The sequence below is a fragment of the Canis lupus genome, chromosome 3, assembly GCF_048164855.1.
Source record: "Canis lupus baileyi chromosome 3, mCanLup2.hap1, whole genome shotgun sequence".
NCBI lineage: Eukaryota > Metazoa > Chordata > Mammalia > Carnivora > Canidae > Canis > Canis lupus.
This window is the reverse complement of record NC_132840.1, coordinates 53288686-53305232: the sequence shown is the minus strand read 5'-3', so window position 1 is coordinate 53305232 and position 16547 is coordinate 53288686. Positions and strand designations below refer to the sequence as shown.

Below are 16547 nucleotides of genomic sequence, written 5' to 3'. Positions count from 1 at the left end.
AAATCTATCTAATACTTGTTCAACCATGACAACTAATTATGAGCCAGGAAGCCAATTTTATGGGCCAAAGTCAGACTATCCAGACTGTGCCAACTCTGGTCTTGTGGCTCACAGTCCATGCAGCCAGTCTTATTCATAATTGCAGTGAATTCTCCTAGAAATCCTGGAAATTAAGCAGGGAAGATATTATCCCCACTTTATAGGTGAAAAAAACCTGAGACCCAGAGAGATTAAGTTCTCTGTTTAAGGTCATGTTTTCAACCCTGAATGTACAATGGAACTTCTCCCAATGAGATCAAGACCTGAGCTGAGATCACAAGTCAGACGTTTAACCAACTGAGCCACCTAGGTGCTCCCTTTCACTCTGGTATTACATACATTTAAAAGTATGAGTGACCAGGCCCTGCCCAGACCAATTAAATCAGAAAGGTGAAGGCAGGGTCCAAGCATCAGTATTTTTTTTTAAGATTTTATTTATTTATTTGACAGAGAGAGAGTGAGAGAGAGAGCTCAAGTGGGAGAGGGAGAAGCAGGCTCCCCACTGAGCAGGAAGCCAGATGCAGGACTCCATCCTAGGACCCTGGCATAATGCCCTGAGCAAAGGCAGGCGCCCAAGCACTGAGCCACCCAGGTGCTCCTAAGCATCAGTAGTTTTAAGGAGCCCCCAGGGGCTACTGCTGTGCGGCAGGTGGAAAGTCAGTGGCGTGGAGTCAGACAGCCAGTGAGCAGCAGAGCCGGGCTGGGAACACCTGTCCTCCGCCCCCATGCAGTGTTCTGCCCAAGGTCACTCCTTGCTCACACGGTGATCTCCCCGGAGCCCCCATCTCAGTGTGAGCCCAGGGTGACATTAGCACATGGAGACAGGACTGGGGAGGTAACTGGGGGGAGGTGTTCCTGGGCGGGGCCTGGCTCATTTGGGCTGTGCTGTGCCCCGCCAGGGTTCTCCTCCACGCACAAGAACATGCCAGCCATGGCCGGGGGTCTCCACTGGGCGCAGGAGCTGAGGCAGCGCATCCAGGGTCCCTCCACCAACTTCAGACGCCTTGCACATCCGTGAGTAACTGGTCCCTGAGAGGCAGTTTTGTCTTGGGCTTTAGCTCCTGCTCTGGATTTTGAGTGTTGGAGACACGCAACTCACTTACCTTGGGCCTGAAAATCCTCTTCATCTCTCTCCAGCATCTCAGCCCGCTTGGGCTGTTTATACAGAATATCGGAGATGGTCCTCACAGCTCTGGAGGCTGAGAAGTTCCCAGATTTCAATGCAGGCAGATTCGGTGTCTGAGGAGGGCCCGCCCTGGTTACAGAGGCTGTCTTCTCACTGGTCCTCATAGGATAGGAGGTGCAGGGGACCCCGGTGGGGCCTCTTCTTATTCCCTGCAAATCCCTTCGTGAGGACTCCACTCTCTTGGCCTGGTTAGGCCCTCTGAAAGGCCCTGCCTCCTAATCCTATCCCATTGCACGTTAGGATTTCAACATGTGAATTTTGGGGTAAGAGGGCACAAACATTCCGTAGAGAGATTGATACATTTGGACCGATTGGGGGCCCCTTGGTGTTAAATGAAGCTTAAAGGATGGCCAGCTGCCTCTTCTTGCTCCATGAGATTTGTTTCTAGAGGTACGTTAGTCAGGGGCTTTCAAGCAGTGGGGCTCGACCAACATATCTCCTCTGACACAGTGTTGCCTGGCTCCTAAGGTTGCTGGAAAATAATGAAGCCCAGAGTTTCCTACAGCATGGTGCAAGGACTTTGCCTATTAGAGTACCTTGGGCTCCTGTTAAATGCTGATTCCCAGGCTTCGTCTCCCACTGCACAGAATCCGAATCTATGAACCTGCTTCCTTAGCAGGCTCCCTCCTGCAGTTCCAACAGTTGACCAGGTTTGGAAACCATTGGCCTACCACTCAGCTGAACCTAGAAGCCAAGCCAGGTCAAGGCACCTTGGCAGCTAGATGCGAGGGAGAGCTGTCTGCAGGATCTGTTCAGGATGCTTCAAGGAAGGGCAGTCTTTCAGTGACCCCTCTTTTGTTCTTTTTTTTTTTTTTTTAAAGATTTTATTTTTTTCAAGAGAGAGACACACACACACACACACACACAGAGGCAGAGACATAGGCAGAGGGCAAAGCAGTTTCCCTGTGGGGAGCCCGATGTAGGACTTGATGCCAGGATTCTGGGATCATGCCCTGAGCTGAAGACAGATGCTCAGCCACTGAGCCACCCTCGTCTTTCAAATCTTCTTTCTAAAGAACCTCGTGGAGGGCTCTCAGCTTTGGCAAACCAAACAGAAAAATTAGCGTTGAGACACGGGCTTTACAGGTGTTCTGGCCTTAGGTGGGGGCGTTAGAGCCCCTCTGGCCCAGGTGGTAAGACTGAAGTCTTTCAGAGGCTGCTGGGAAGATGATGCAAGACAGCCAGGATGTGGTCCAGCAGGGGTCCCCACCCCCCATCCAGGGCTGCCCAGCAGGAAAGCAGGCTCAGTGTGAGTAATCTCCTGACTCCAAGAGAAGCTGAAAATCACGATGTGTATGAAAGTGGCCAACTTCAGAATTAGCAAGTACCTCACCTTTCCCCAAACTCCACACAGGTCAAATACACAGGCCTGCTGATCTGGTCTGAGCTAGCTGAGCTCTTTGTTTTGCAGAGGAAGAAACTCAGAGAAGCAAATGAGGTGATAGGCCTACAGCCCCAGAGAGAGCCCAGAAGGAACTGGAACATTCCAGGGCTCAGGAGTCCCAGCCCAGAGCCCTTTCCAGGGAGTCCCCAGCCACAGAGGCTTGGCCCCAAGTACTGCTGAGCCCCCATCTTCTTAACCTGCCCGTGGATGTGGGCTGTCCCAGGGGAGGGGCATGATCTTGGGCAAGGGGCTCTCTGGCTGCAGCTGTTCCCCCAAGAGGGAGGCAGCTGCGCTTTGTCAGCAGCCAGCATCGATGGCCAAGGGAGATGGGAAGTGGTAAGAGGGCCTGGGCCTGGAGGGGGGATCTGATTGACATTCCAAAGCGTCCTCTCCAGCTCCCCCCAAAAGTCCCCTTTGTTTAAAAATGAATTCACGTTTGTACTGTACCCTATATTATACAGCTGATTTAAGCCCAGATTTTTTTTTTTTTCTACAAAGTTTTAGTTTCCATTTGGTCCAGGGCTTGGGCGAGGGCTCCAGGGTGGTTAAAAGCTGCCTAGTAGCTGCAGGGAGAGGTAGGCTCCTGCCGAAGTCCTGACACCACGGGGATGCCAGAGGGGTCCGGGAGGCAAGTCTCGTCCTGCTGGAGAGTGAGCCAGCCTTTGGCACAGGAGGAGCCACCTGCCCAGCCCAGTCTGGGTGCATCAAGTGCCCACCATCTTCTTGAGTTTCACCTGCTCCTCTAGGAAGTTGTTCTTCAGGACTCACGAGGAGCGGGGAGGAAGTCTGATGGGCAGAGCCCAGGGCCAGCAGACCCAGAGGGACCTGGTTCAGGTTCTCGTCCACCTCCCTGGCAGCCTCCACGGCACCACAGGTTTTACCCTTCCCATCGGGGATGGCTCCTGCGTGTTCTAGAAGAGGCGCAGCTAAGGCGTGGCTTTTGCAACTTCAAGAGATGCTGGACACTCTTGAGCATTCTTGGCCAAGTAGAAGTGGCCCAGCTCTCCAGAGCTACATCACTGCAGTAGACATAGAAGCCTGGAAGGAGGGAGGCGAAGGAGGTCTGCAGGTGCAGGCTGACCACGTGGAGTACTTCTGATGAACCCGGGAGCTTGTGGTTGGTGCTGGCGGGTCTGCAGGCAGGAGGTGGCTGAGAGGATGGTTCAAAGTTTGCGGCTGGGCAAGAGGTAGGAGGGTGGTGGGGAGGCCGGAAGGAGGTGTGGCGCGGGGTCTGTTCCCTGCACACACTGCTGAAGCAGAAGATAGATCTTGGGCGGGGGGCACAGGGCCCACTACCTAGACAGAGTTTTTATGGTGCTGTAATGCATTCCCTTCCTTATGATTTTCTTACCGTTTTTTTCTCTTTACTTTATCGTAAGAATGCACTATATAAGGCAATAATGTAGGAAATATGTGTTCATTGACTCTTTACATTATAGGAAGGCTTCCAGTCAACAGTAGTTAAGTTTTTAGGGAGTTACAGTTAACATGCGGATTTCTGCTGGCATGGGGGTTGGTGTCTCTGAAGCACCCCTCTCCCCAACAGGTTGTTGAAGGTCAACTGTATATACAAACTGGCTACTTTCCTTACCACGAAGAGAAGTAGAACCTATGGGAAGTATGCACTTACTCCTGTGACCTATCAAACTTTCAGGCAACCGGCACGGGGCCCAGTGTGAAAAACCGCTCTCCCCTCTGGCCTCATTCTCCAAGAAACAAAACTGAGATCTAGGGTTAGGAGGTTTGCAGAAATCCCACAGCTCGTGAGGGGAAGACTGGGATGGGGGGAGGGAGGGCACCCACCTAGTCCGAAGCCCTTTCCACGTCTCTTTGCTGCCTCGACAGGTGCATCTGCTCATTCACCAGGAAAGGGAACTAAGCAAGTAGAGGGGGGAAAACCTACCAGGAAATCCAATGCTTACTCTGCGTACCTGAGGGTTTATACCGTAAGCTCAAGAGACCTGATGAAGAAACCTTGTTGGTAAAGACCAAGTGGGTGTTTTAAAGTCTTTGCAAAAAGCTGCCTCACTTTGCCGGCAGAACACACACAAAACAGACCCTCCAACACAGTTCGTGTGAAGGCTCTGAAAGTGGCAGCTGCTTCAATTCTCCTGGAGGCTGGTCTCTTCATTTTGGGTTGCAGAGGAGCATCGAAACCAGGTAGTGGTGTGGGTAATGGGCCTCCAGCTGGACTCAGCTTCTGTTCCTCTGTGGCTCCCAGCATCCCCGCCGGAGCCTCTGAGTGTGTGTTGTGTGTGTATGCACATGTGTGCATCGGTGTGCTCACATTTGGGGGCACAAGAGGTGAGAGAGGAACCTTGTATAGACATGTCAATGAGTAGGAGGTCTTGTCATCACGTGTCCTAGAAGGATTTCAGGGAAGGAGAAAGATACACATACATGTTATATATGTATGTTTATAACATACACATGTATGTGCATACACTACTATATATGTATATACACACATATATAAAACATTGTTTAATGTTATATAGTTTTGTTATGAGGCATAATGTTATATGCAGTTTTTTTCCCCGAAATACAGAAAGCTGCATCTAGAATTTTCTTCTCATATCTCAGTTTCCCTTTTATTTAGATTTTGGAAGGACTTCGCTTCCTCACACTGGACTGGCTGGGCTAGGGGTGGGGGGTAGCTGTGTCCTGCTCTCCCTGCACCCCCCCCCCCCCGGGGCGGGGGGCGGGGGGGGGGGTGTGGTGAGGCGAGCATTTCAGGAACTGCAGCTGCCCTCTGGTGGCCGGTGGGTGATGTTCTTGAGGAAGGAGGTAGGCTCCTTTAGGGGCCTTTGGAAACCCGCCCCCAAAACCATTCAGTCTCTTTCCAGGCTGCAGTTTGTTACTTAGATGGTTATGTTGGCTTCTTCTAAACTGGTGCCGTTTCTTGTTCTCTTTTGTGGGGACAGTTGCATGGAATCTGCCGAAGGAAAGCGAATGACCCAGAAATATGAAGATATGCTCTCGTTGCTGGAAAAGTAAGTGGCTTCTGGGGTTGCATTGTTCTGCAAATGGCACGCCCCCCACCCTGTGAGGCCTTTTGTGGCTCCGGGTTTGTGCAGCAAAAACCCGGAGGCCCCCCTCCCCCCCCCAACACACACACACACACACACACACACACACACACACACACACACGGCTGCCAAATGCCACTCTCTGTCTTATGATGTAACTGCAATGCCTGTGATTACAGCGCTTCTGGGGTCACCAACCCAGGGTCTGGGGAGGAGATGCAGCTCCGTTCTAGTTACAGACACTTTCAGGCTGGTTTTGTGAGGAGCGTGAACTTGGCAGAGCTGGAGGAAGTAGGGCGCTCCTCATGGCGTGGGGCTCAGTGTCACGGAAAATCACAGCAGCTGCTCGCTGAGCAGAAAGCAACAGTTGGTGCTGCAGAAAGAGGAGATGAGTTTTATAAATATGTCCTGTGTCCTCTGACACAGAAATGGTAAGAATGACAATTTGCCATTTGCATGGGCTCAGAGCTGTTCCTGCTCTAAAGCCACAGTTAAGTCTTCTGTGGGTACAGGTTCTACTGCCCCATGGTTAGCAAATCCCAGATCCGATGATGCTGGCACATCCTCTGGCTGGGGGGCCTCTTAGGGTCTCCCCCCAACTCTCATCTCTTCCTCGTGGCTTTTGCCTCCCTCTCCAGCCTTGACCTCTGCCCCCTGTGGTCTCAGGTGTCCCCAGATCACAGTCCACCCTTTCCTACCTCTGCCCAGGGCTGTGCTGTTGTTTCTACTGGGAGCATTCATTTCCCTTTCACTGTCCTACCTCTCCTGGTCCTCTGACACTCCATCAAAGCTCAGTGTGGCCCCTCTTCCATGAAGCCTTCCTAGTGTTCTTCTCATCATGCACTCACCCCTGCCATGAGAGGCCTCATGCCCGGTACATCTCTCCAGGATTGTACTCCTGTATTTTCTGCTTACCTGTGCTCCAACACATTAGCTGCATTTACCATGGGGTGTTATTCCCCATGTTATCCCTCAAGCCCAACACATGGTAGGCATCCAGTCAGTGTTTAATGACTGAGCAAGGGACGTCTTGAGCTGCATGAAGATTAGCATGAGAGCAAATCTTAGCCAGTAAGTTCTTCCAGGATTTAATGAGAGTGGTCACAACTCCCCTTCTGCCCTGAAAAGATTGCTTGGAGCCTTTCTTTCTGCTCTCCTGTCATTTAAGCTGTGCCACCTTTCGAAATGAGGTGCTACCTGCAGGTGATGTGTCTGGCTGAGTTATTGACTTAAGAATGGATTCAGGAAGGGGCACCTGGGTGGCCCCAAGTGTCTGCCTTTGGCTCAGGTCATAATCTTAGGATCCTGAGTGAATGCTGTGTCAGGCTCCCTGCTCAGCGGAGAATCTGCTTCTCCCTCTCCCTCTGCTCTTCCCAACCCCTCCACTCATGCTTTCTTTCTTGCTCCCTTTTAAATAAATAAACAAAAATCTAAAAAAGAAAAGAAAAAAGAATGGATTCAGGTATTTTACCAATAATATCTTCAGCTCATGATATACACATGTGTATGTACGTACTTAGATACCTGGGTTGCATATTTGTTAAGATATCTCTGTCTTCAATTGGTCGTTGCTGGGTGCTGGAAGGGTGCATAACAGGTGGCTGTTGTCTCTGGTTCTCACAGGTACGAGGCAAGACTTTATGAGGACTGGTGTCAGACAGTGTCAGAGAAGTCCCAATACAACCTTTCCCGGCCACTTCTGAAACGTGACCCTGAGACAAAGCAGATCACTGTCAACTTTAGCCCCCAGGTAAATCAGGGGGCAGAAAATTCCTTTTGGGCTCCTCAAGAGACTCATTGAACTCCACTGATCTCCAAGGCAAAGGGGCTTTTTATAAGAATATAGAAGGTGCTGAAAAGAATTTCTACCCTGGATCTCCTCCCGGGGAATGAATCCTGAGGTGTGGTGTTTTCTTAGGTTGTCTAATGTCCACATTATTCTCCATGATTGGCCAATAAATTTGCATTGATTTTGCACAACAGAATATAATTGAAAAAAAACATTTTTTTTACCTTTCATTTGTGTGGTAATAGCTTTATTATGAACTTGGCTTCAGGCACAAAGTTAGACTGGCAGTTACACTCAAGATGAACTCATCTGCAAGTTTCAATATCCTCTTCTAAATATGCACTGTTTGAAATTCCAGAAGGTATATCTATACAGGAATAGATATTACTACCCATCCTTAGACAGAGGGGGTGACAGCATTACCTTTTAGTACCAAACAGAGTTGACTGTGCCTGCCTTGAATGCATGCTCCACATGAAGGCTGTTGACTAGACATGAGAAGGCCAACCAAATATAAGATCCAGTTCCTGCCCTCAAGGAACCCACCAGCTAGTTGGGAGCTGGAACCTCAACATGTAGAGATGTATCTTTATTAGATCATATATGATAAATCACACTGGAGTAGCTTTGGAAATAAAACTCTAGATTACGGATACTCAACTGAGGCAATTTTGTCCCCCTGGAAGTAATTTGCGTTGCTAAACATGGACTGAATGCCAATGGTGTAGGGTGAGTAGATTCTAAGGATGCTGCTAAACTTCCTACAACATGCAGGATGGCACCCCACAAACAGGAGATTTTGTCTGAAAATGTCAGTAGTACTGAGATTGAGAGATGCTGCTCTAGCTGATCAGAAAAGCAGAAAGTCCTTATGGACTATGGCAGCATGGAGAGCGTAAAGCTGGAGAAACATGAAAATCAAAAGCCAGCCCGCATCAGGAAGCATATGGGGAAAAAAAATGTTAAAAGTATAGGCTACAAGGAGCTAAAAGCCCTTGCCTACTCCTGTCTCAGTGGCATGTTCTCCAGGAATGCAGCAATAGAGAGCCAGAAACTGAGCTGAAGTAGTTGTAGGAACTCAGCAGCCCTCAGGATGGTATGGGGGATGGACCACTCCTCTTCTGTATACTCCAGAGCAAGTACTCTCTCTGCCCCAATGCACAGCATGTAGTGGGTGCTTTATAGGTGTTTGTAGGTAATAGGAGGCAAGGGGGGAGAGGAAAGAAGGGAAAAATGGGGAGAGGGAATTAATACCTGAATTATAAAGTGAGTTAAGGGGAGACAACCAAACATACAAGTCAAGGAAGAGCTGCAAACATCCCTTAGCTCCTGCTTGGAGCAATGTGACAATGGCAGTCCTAATAAGGATGAATAGAAACACACATATTCTAGAGGGACATGATCAGATTTGCCCCTTTGTGGCCATTATAGGAATTATATGGGTGAAAAATATTTTTTTTATAAATTATTTCTTTAAATTATTTTAAATTCCCTATCATTGGACATTTACATTATCTTCTAGTTTTATCAATCTGTATTTCATTGACTGTAGGATGCACTTTTTTTAAAACATCTTAGCATCTCTAAAAATGGCATGTGTTTATAGTTTAACATGCCATATTTTTTTTTCTTTCTTCCATAGTTGGATATGAAATAATGGTGAATCTTACTATTGAAGGCATCTTACAATGAAATAAAATACAGTAATAAATATTAAATATATATAAATTAAATATGAAAATATATAATAAAAATAAAACAAAATATAATATATAATATATAAAAATATAACATAGTAAAAATAAAATATATTATAAATGTATGTACATTTATAATATTTCAACATTGTTTTAGTTTATATCTGACCACTAGCAAAGTAGAACTTTCTCATGTGTTCATTGGCCAGTTATAGTTCTTCTTTTACAAATTGCTTATTCATGTCTTTCTCCCATTTTGGAGTGGAAATACTCTCTTTTCCTCTGAATTTGTTAGAATATTTGGGAAATATTTGTCAGCTATTACAAAATCTGTTGCATATGTGTTTTGTTTTGTTTTTGTTTTTTACCAGTTGAGGTGTGCCATTTTATTATGTGAATGATATTTCATACTTATAAATTTTATCTTTTATTTCCTATTGTATGTTTAGAAGGGCCTTCTCCACCTCAATATTATATAAGTAGCCTCCAGGCTTTAATTGTTTTTGTTTTCAGTTTTTACATTTAAATTTTTAATATCTACCTTGAGCTGATTTCAAAATAAACTAGGAGGCCTAGGTCCTGCCAAATGGTTAGCATTTGCCTAAACCCTGAGGAGAATTGGCTGGGCAGTAGTGAAGCACTGGTCTGGAACCACTGCAAGGGGAGCTAGGAGCCCAGATGTCCCTGCAGAGGTCAGGAAAGGGGAGTGGAAGGAGAGGGGGGCAGAATCTATGGCCTGGTATCTGTTTTGTCGCACCTACCTATATATACTAGTCCTCATAGGTTCAGAGGTAAAAGGATAAATAAAAGGGGGTGGGGCATCGGGGTGGCTCAGTAAGTTAAGCATCTAACTCTTGATTTCTGCTCAGGTCATAATCTCAGGGTTGTGGGATCAATCCCTGCATCAGGCTCTGCATATAGTGCAGAGTCTGCTTATTCTTCTCCTTCTGCTCCTCCCTGACTCTCTCTCTCTCTGTCTCTCTTTCAATTAAAATTAAAAAGTATAAACAAAGAATGAAGACCAGGATGCCTAAAAACCCAGATGAAAGCTCCTTTTTCCATTGGACCACATCTGCTTGGCCTCTCATTTGTGTACTTCCACTCAACGTAGCACCCACAGATGTTCCGAGAGGTGCGGGTACTTCCATTTCTCATATGTTAAGACACAAAGATACACCAATGCAGGCTTATGGAAGTGAAGGGCTATTTCAGATGATCATATCTGATGATCCCAAGTTGTACAATGGGGCATCGCCTCTCAATTGTCAGTGTCTCTTGTGCTTGTGACCTGGTTGGGGAGACTACCAGGAGTCTGAGTTCGAGGCTTCTCAGGCACGGGGCTGGCCCAGACCAGGTGATTCCCCTCCCGCACTCCTTCGCTCCTCCATGGGAACTAACAGACTCTGTCAGCACGAACCCATCATTGTGTCAGTCATATACCCAAAAGCATCAAGGTAGCCCTGTTTTGTCTCTGAGGCCACCTTTCTGCAGTTGCTCTTTGGGGTTTACGCACTCGATGATTGTTGCTGCCTCTGAGTCCTCTTCCTTCTGCCTAAAACTCAAATTTCCTTCTCTAGATTTGCAAAAGAGGTAGAAGCAAAAGTTAAGAAGGGCCCCATAAGGAGCTTGGGGGCCCCGGGATTTTCCTATCTTTGACTGGTGATTGCTGTTTTTCATGGCCACTGACCACAGCCACATAATGTGGATTCTCCTTTCCAGCTGATTTCCGTGCTGAAGGAAATGAGTTATCTTGAACCCAGGCAGAAGCAGCATGTTCCTGAGACAGCAGCAGTCTTGTTCTCCTCCAGGGAATTCTATCGGCAGCTTGTGGCTAAGTTGGAGCTGATGGCAAATTGGTACAATAAAATTGTGAAAACTCTTATAGAGGTGGAATTTCCCTTAGTGGAGGAAGAGCTGCAGGGTATCGACCTCCACCTAAGAGCTGCAGAGGAGACTCTGAGCTGGAAAACAGAAGGTAACAGGGCACCGCCTGGAATCCAGGGGAGGGAGGGAGGTCAGGGGTTAAGATCCTGATAAAGTTGATAGAACCATGAATGATCCCCCTCCAGTCTGGTTTTTGTTTGAAACACAAGCCTACCCTCTCAGACACACACTCAAAGCAGAGAAGACAAGAAGGGTAGTATTCCTTTTCTTCCTTCTCTTTTGGATATGATTGGTAGATTTAGAAAATCTTGCCACCATGTGCTGCAGGAGGCTCAGAGGTCGCATGACACCTCCCGTGGTCTCCAGCATATGTTGGGCACACTGTGAATGAGGGCTTTTACTATATTATGAGTTACTTTTCTTCACTAGACTGTAGACATCTTTTTTTATTTATTTGAGAGTTACTCATTTGAGAGACAGTGTGAGTAGCGGGAAGGGTAGAGGGTTCAAGAAGAGAATCTCAAGTGGACTCCCTGCTGAGCATGGAGCCCAGTGGGGGACTCGATCCCATGACCCATCATGACCTGAGCTAAAATCAAGAGTCAGATGCTTAACTGACTGAGCCACCCAGGCACCCCTAAACTTTAGACCTCTTAAATGAGGGTACTATGCATTTAATTCTCATATATCCTCTAATTCAGTACTAATTTCATTGATGGATTAACATTTGTAGGATACTGTGTGATGGACTCGGGGGGAATATGGGATATGAGGTGTATGAGACATGGCTCCTACCCTCAAAGAGCTCACACTTAGTTGGGACCACAGACATGTACAACTGTAAATTGTGCAAGACAGGCTGTGATAAAAAGCTATCATAGAGTTAAAAATAAAGCATGAGGAATCACAGGGGAGGGAGATTAATTTTCCCTTGAACTCAAAAGAGTTGAAGTTTCAAAAGAAAGTTATGGTCAACTCAGAAGTCTTAGAATGTCATAGTGAGTTAGAACTGTATGTTATATACAAGAGGGAACAGTATTTTCAACATTTAATAAAGCAAAAGTGCTTAGAAAAATAAGGTTCATTAACCCAAATGAAATCATCATGGTGTACTGGTTATGCCCCAGCAACTGTGCCAACTTTTGTGCACTGGTTTGGTAAGCATTACCTCTTTGTTTCTTTCCCTCCTTTATGAGGGTTATGATAAGCATGGGCTGTTCAACCTACCCAGGTAAAAGTCTTTTAAAACCTACAAATATTAAATCCTTACCTTTTCTAGCAATTAGACCTTTAGCTATTTCTATTAATTTTGTTTCTTTGGGGGCACAGGCATCTGGGATTATGTCATTCAAATCACTGATAGCATCCGTGATCTCGAACAAAGAATTCAGAAGGCTAAAGACAATGTGGAAGAGATTCAAAACATCATTAAAACATGGGTGTCTCCAATATTTAAAAGAAAAGATGGAAAAAGGGAATGCCTTCTTTCCATGGATGATCAGCATGATCAGCTGGAAAAATACTACAATCTCATCAAAGAATCTGGACTTCAGATTCATGCCCTTGTTCAGGTAATAACCAGCCTCTCAGATATACATACCATTGGCCAAGGGGGAGCATCCGGAAGTGTGTTTGGGTGCAAGAAGTGATTTGAAAACTAAGACAATCAACAGAGGTTGTGCCTTCTACCTTCAGGGATGCTAACAGATAGGGAGAGAGGAAAGGCACATTCTGGTATCAGTATGTCAAAATTAATACTGTCTTAATGGTGATCCCGCATGACTTAAGTCCCACACCAAACCTCAAGGAGAGAGAAGGCCATGCCCAGTACCAAACCCTAAATTATCTTCTATACTAACCAGCCCCGACTTGCTCCACACAGCCCATGTGAACCCCCAGCAGCACCTCCGTAACCTGGCTCTATACGCCTGAGGAGATGAAAGATGACCGTGGCCTCTCTACCTGCCTTTGTAAAGAGAATAAACAGTGCGGGCGGCTGTACTTCCTGCAGGAAGGCTCTGCCCTGTGTTATGATCAGGGCAGCTTCGTGTCTGCCATCAAAGACCAGACCATGGAAGGGAGCTATAAGTGGCCACCAGCTTCAGCTCTACTCCAGCTGCCCTACATGGGCCAGTTCTGGCAGGTTGATCTCACGCACAAAATCAGTAATGAGTCACAGATGCTATCTGGGATTGTCTATGGTTTGAAGCAAGCAACGTATTGTACTTTTGACTTTGTTAATTTTATTTATCTGCTTTCTAGTTCATTGATTTCTATTCTTTGTTCTTTATCCTTTCTTTCCTTAATTTGGGGTCATGATGCTCACCTATTCATGGGGACAGCCTCCAAGGACAGAAACTTAGGGTATAGATTTTGAGCCTTTCTTCTTCTTTTTGAATACAAGCATTTGACATAATTTTCCCTATGAGCTCTGCTCTAGTTGCATTCCAGAAATTTTGTGCACCTCATTTCCATTGTCATTCAGTCTTAATTTTTTTTTTTTTTTTTTTTGCTTGTGACTCATGCTCTAACTCAGTGGTTGTTTAGAAGTGCATTGTTTGATTTTCACTTGTTTGGGGCTCTTCTGGCTAGCTTGATGAAATTGGCATCGAGTTCAGTCCAATTGTGTTCAGAGAAAATACTCTCTAAGATCTGAATTATTTGGAATACACCAATACTTGTTCCAACACCTAGAATACTATCCACCTTATTGCATGTTCCTTGTCCACTTGACAATTTGTTTATTCTTCCATTGTTGGGTATAGTGTCCCATAAATACCAGTTAGTTCAAAGTGGTTGATAGTATTGTGCAGATCTTCTGGATGGTTTCTGAGTTTTTTGCCCCTTTAGTCTCCCAATTACTGAAGATAGAGGGTTAAAATCTCTGCCTGTGACTCTGGATGATTTGTCTAAGACTTTAGTGTGGTCAGAGCTTTCATCAAGTGTTTGATGCTCCTTTGTTTCTTTTTCAAAATAATTTGTTTATTTGGAGGGGGAGGGGCAGAGGAAGAGGGAGAGTGGGAGGGTCTTAAGCAGACTCTGTGCTGAGCTGGATCCCTATGTGGGGCTTGATCTCATGACCCTGAGATCAGGACCTGAGTTGAAACCAAGAGTCAGACACTTCACCGACTGAGCCATCCAAGTGTCCCTGGACACTTTTTTAGTACGAACACACTTATAATTATTTGAACTTCCTGAGGAATTGACTACTTCATTCTTATGAAATTGACTTTTTATTTCTCATAATACTCCCTTGACCTGTTAATACTGTAGTCTTGCCTTCCAGATTCACCATTCCTACTTTGCACTGCCCATCTTCCCACCCTTTTACACTCAACCTGTTGGTTTCTTTGGAATCAAATTTCTTCTCTTGTAGACAATATAGTAGAGACTTACATCCCTAACAACTCTGCCTATTAACTGGAATGTTTAGACTATTACATTTAATGTAATTATGCTGTGATTGGATTTACCTAACCATCTCGCCATTTCCTATTTGCTTCATGTCTGTTTTGCTTTTCTGTTCTTCCCTTCCTACCATCTTGTTGTTAACTATTTTAAAAATATTCTATTCTACTTTTTTTAAGATTATTTATTTATTCATTCATTCATACATTCATGAGAGACAGAGAGAGGCAGAAACATAGAAAAGGGAGAAGCAGGCTCCTTGCAGGGAGCCCAATGCAGGACTCAATCCCCAGACCCTGGGATCACAACTAGAGCGAAAGGCAGACGCTCAACCACTGAGCCACCCAGGTGTTCCTATACTAATTTCTCAATTGGCATTCCATCATGTTGCATAGTCATCCCATCCATTTACAGTGGTCATTCTGGACTTTAGTATGTTTCAACTTAGAGTTTTGCTGTGAAATATAGGAACCTAGCCACCCTATGGTTCAGTTCAAGCCCCCCTGCAACTTTTGTACTGTTGAGTGTACATGCGTGTTAAGTAAATCCCACAATAAATCCCAGGCCTTGCAGAGTATTATATGTTTTTGTTTTAGAAACTCAAGAAAAAGGGGCACCTGGGTGGCTCAGTCGGTTAAGTGACCAACTCTTGATTTCAGCTCAGGTCAGGATCTCAGGGTCCTGGGTTGGAGCTCCAAGTCAGGCTCTATGCTCAACAGGAAGCCTGCTTTAGAATTCTCTCCCTCTCTCCCTGTCCCTCCCCCACTCTCTCTCTCTCTCTTTAAAATAAATAAATAAATCTTTTAAAAAATAAAAAAAAAAACTCAAGAAAAGGTATTTATAGTATTTTATATTCACCCACATACTCCCCATTTCCAAACTTGTTTTTTCTTTTCTGAAAAGCTGACTTCCCACTTGTGGTCGTTTCTCTGCAGCCTGAAGAACTCCCTTTAGCTTTTCTTACAGATCCAGTTTGCCAATGACACATTCTCTCACTTTTTGTTTCTCTGAAATGTCCTTATTTCACTTTTTTTTTTGAAGGATAGTTTCATTGGATATAGAAATCAGCATAGACAGTTTTATTTCTCTTACAAAAATTATTTCCTTGTCTCCTCCTCCCCTCCAATGTTTCTGAGAAGCCAGCCCTAATTTGTTTCTTTGTTCCTCTATATGTAATGTATTGTTTCTCTCAGACTGCTTTTAATAGATTCTTTTTTTCTAGTCTTTGTGTTTTTGTTTGTTTGTTTGTTTTCTGTCTCACTGAGATGTGCCTGAATCAGTTTGCTTTCTGTTCACCCAGCTCAGAGTTTGTGAGCTTTTTGAACCTATTTTTCATCAAATTTGAGGAGTTTTTAAATCAAATTATGACATTCTTGACTGCTAATTCCAACATCTATTTTATTTTCGGAGTCTTTTTTTTTTAATGTTGATGTGACAACAGTTTATTTTTCTCTCACATAAGATAAGTCTGAGGAAGATACATTCCAGGATTGGTAGGGCAGTTATTTGCTAAGTCTGTTCTTGGTGATTATTTCCTCTCTTAGTTAAATATCATGCTTTCCTGCTTCTTTGTATGTCTAGTAATTTTTTATGCTATGTTCTAGTCATATTGGATACCGCTTTAGAACTGAGTTGTTATTTCCTTTAAAGAGGTTGTGTTGTTTGGCAGACAATGCCATGTTACCAGGCAAGGGTAGGAGGGAGGGAAGGAGAGGGGGAGGGAACACACATGTGCCCCTTTATGTTTATGTTTTCTTTTTTCTCTCTTTTTTTTTAAAGATTTTATTTTATTTATTCATGAGAGAAAGAGAGAGAGAGAGGCAGAGACTTAGGCAGAGGGAGAAGCAGGCTCTCTGAAGGAGCCTGATGTAGGACTCAACTACTCAACCTACTGGTGGATCAGCTTGTTCCTGTAGAGGCTCAATTTTAAGCTTTGTGAGGGTGGTTCTAAGGAGGCCTTACTCTAGGGCAGTTCTAACCTCCAAAGCATAGTGTTTCTGGGGTCTTGGCACGATTCCTAGGTTATCTATAAAGTCTTTCATAATTTTTTTAAAGATTTTATTTACTTATTTGAGAGAGAGAGCACAAGCAGAGGGAGCGGGAGAGGGAGAAGGGGACTCCCCCCTGAGCA

The 16547-nt window shown here is 45.2% G+C and overlaps 1 protein-coding gene across 1 annotated transcript in view; it reads left to right on the top strand.

Annotated features, from left to right (window-relative positions):
• DNAH9 (dynein axonemal heavy chain 9) overlaps positions 1-16547 on the top strand; it is a 336893-nt gene that overhangs the window by 35244 nt on the left and 285102 nt on the right. Inside the window, exons 10-14 of the mRNA XM_072821109.1 lie at positions 939-1053; positions 5534-5602; positions 7262-7388; positions 10844-11099; positions 12338-12579. Of these exons, the coding sequence (XP_072677210.1) occupies positions 939-1053; positions 5534-5602; positions 7262-7388; positions 10844-11099; positions 12338-12579 (809 nt within the window). The remainder of the gene's footprint in view (positions 1-938; positions 1054-5533; positions 5603-7261; positions 7389-10843; positions 11100-12337; positions 12580-16547) is intronic.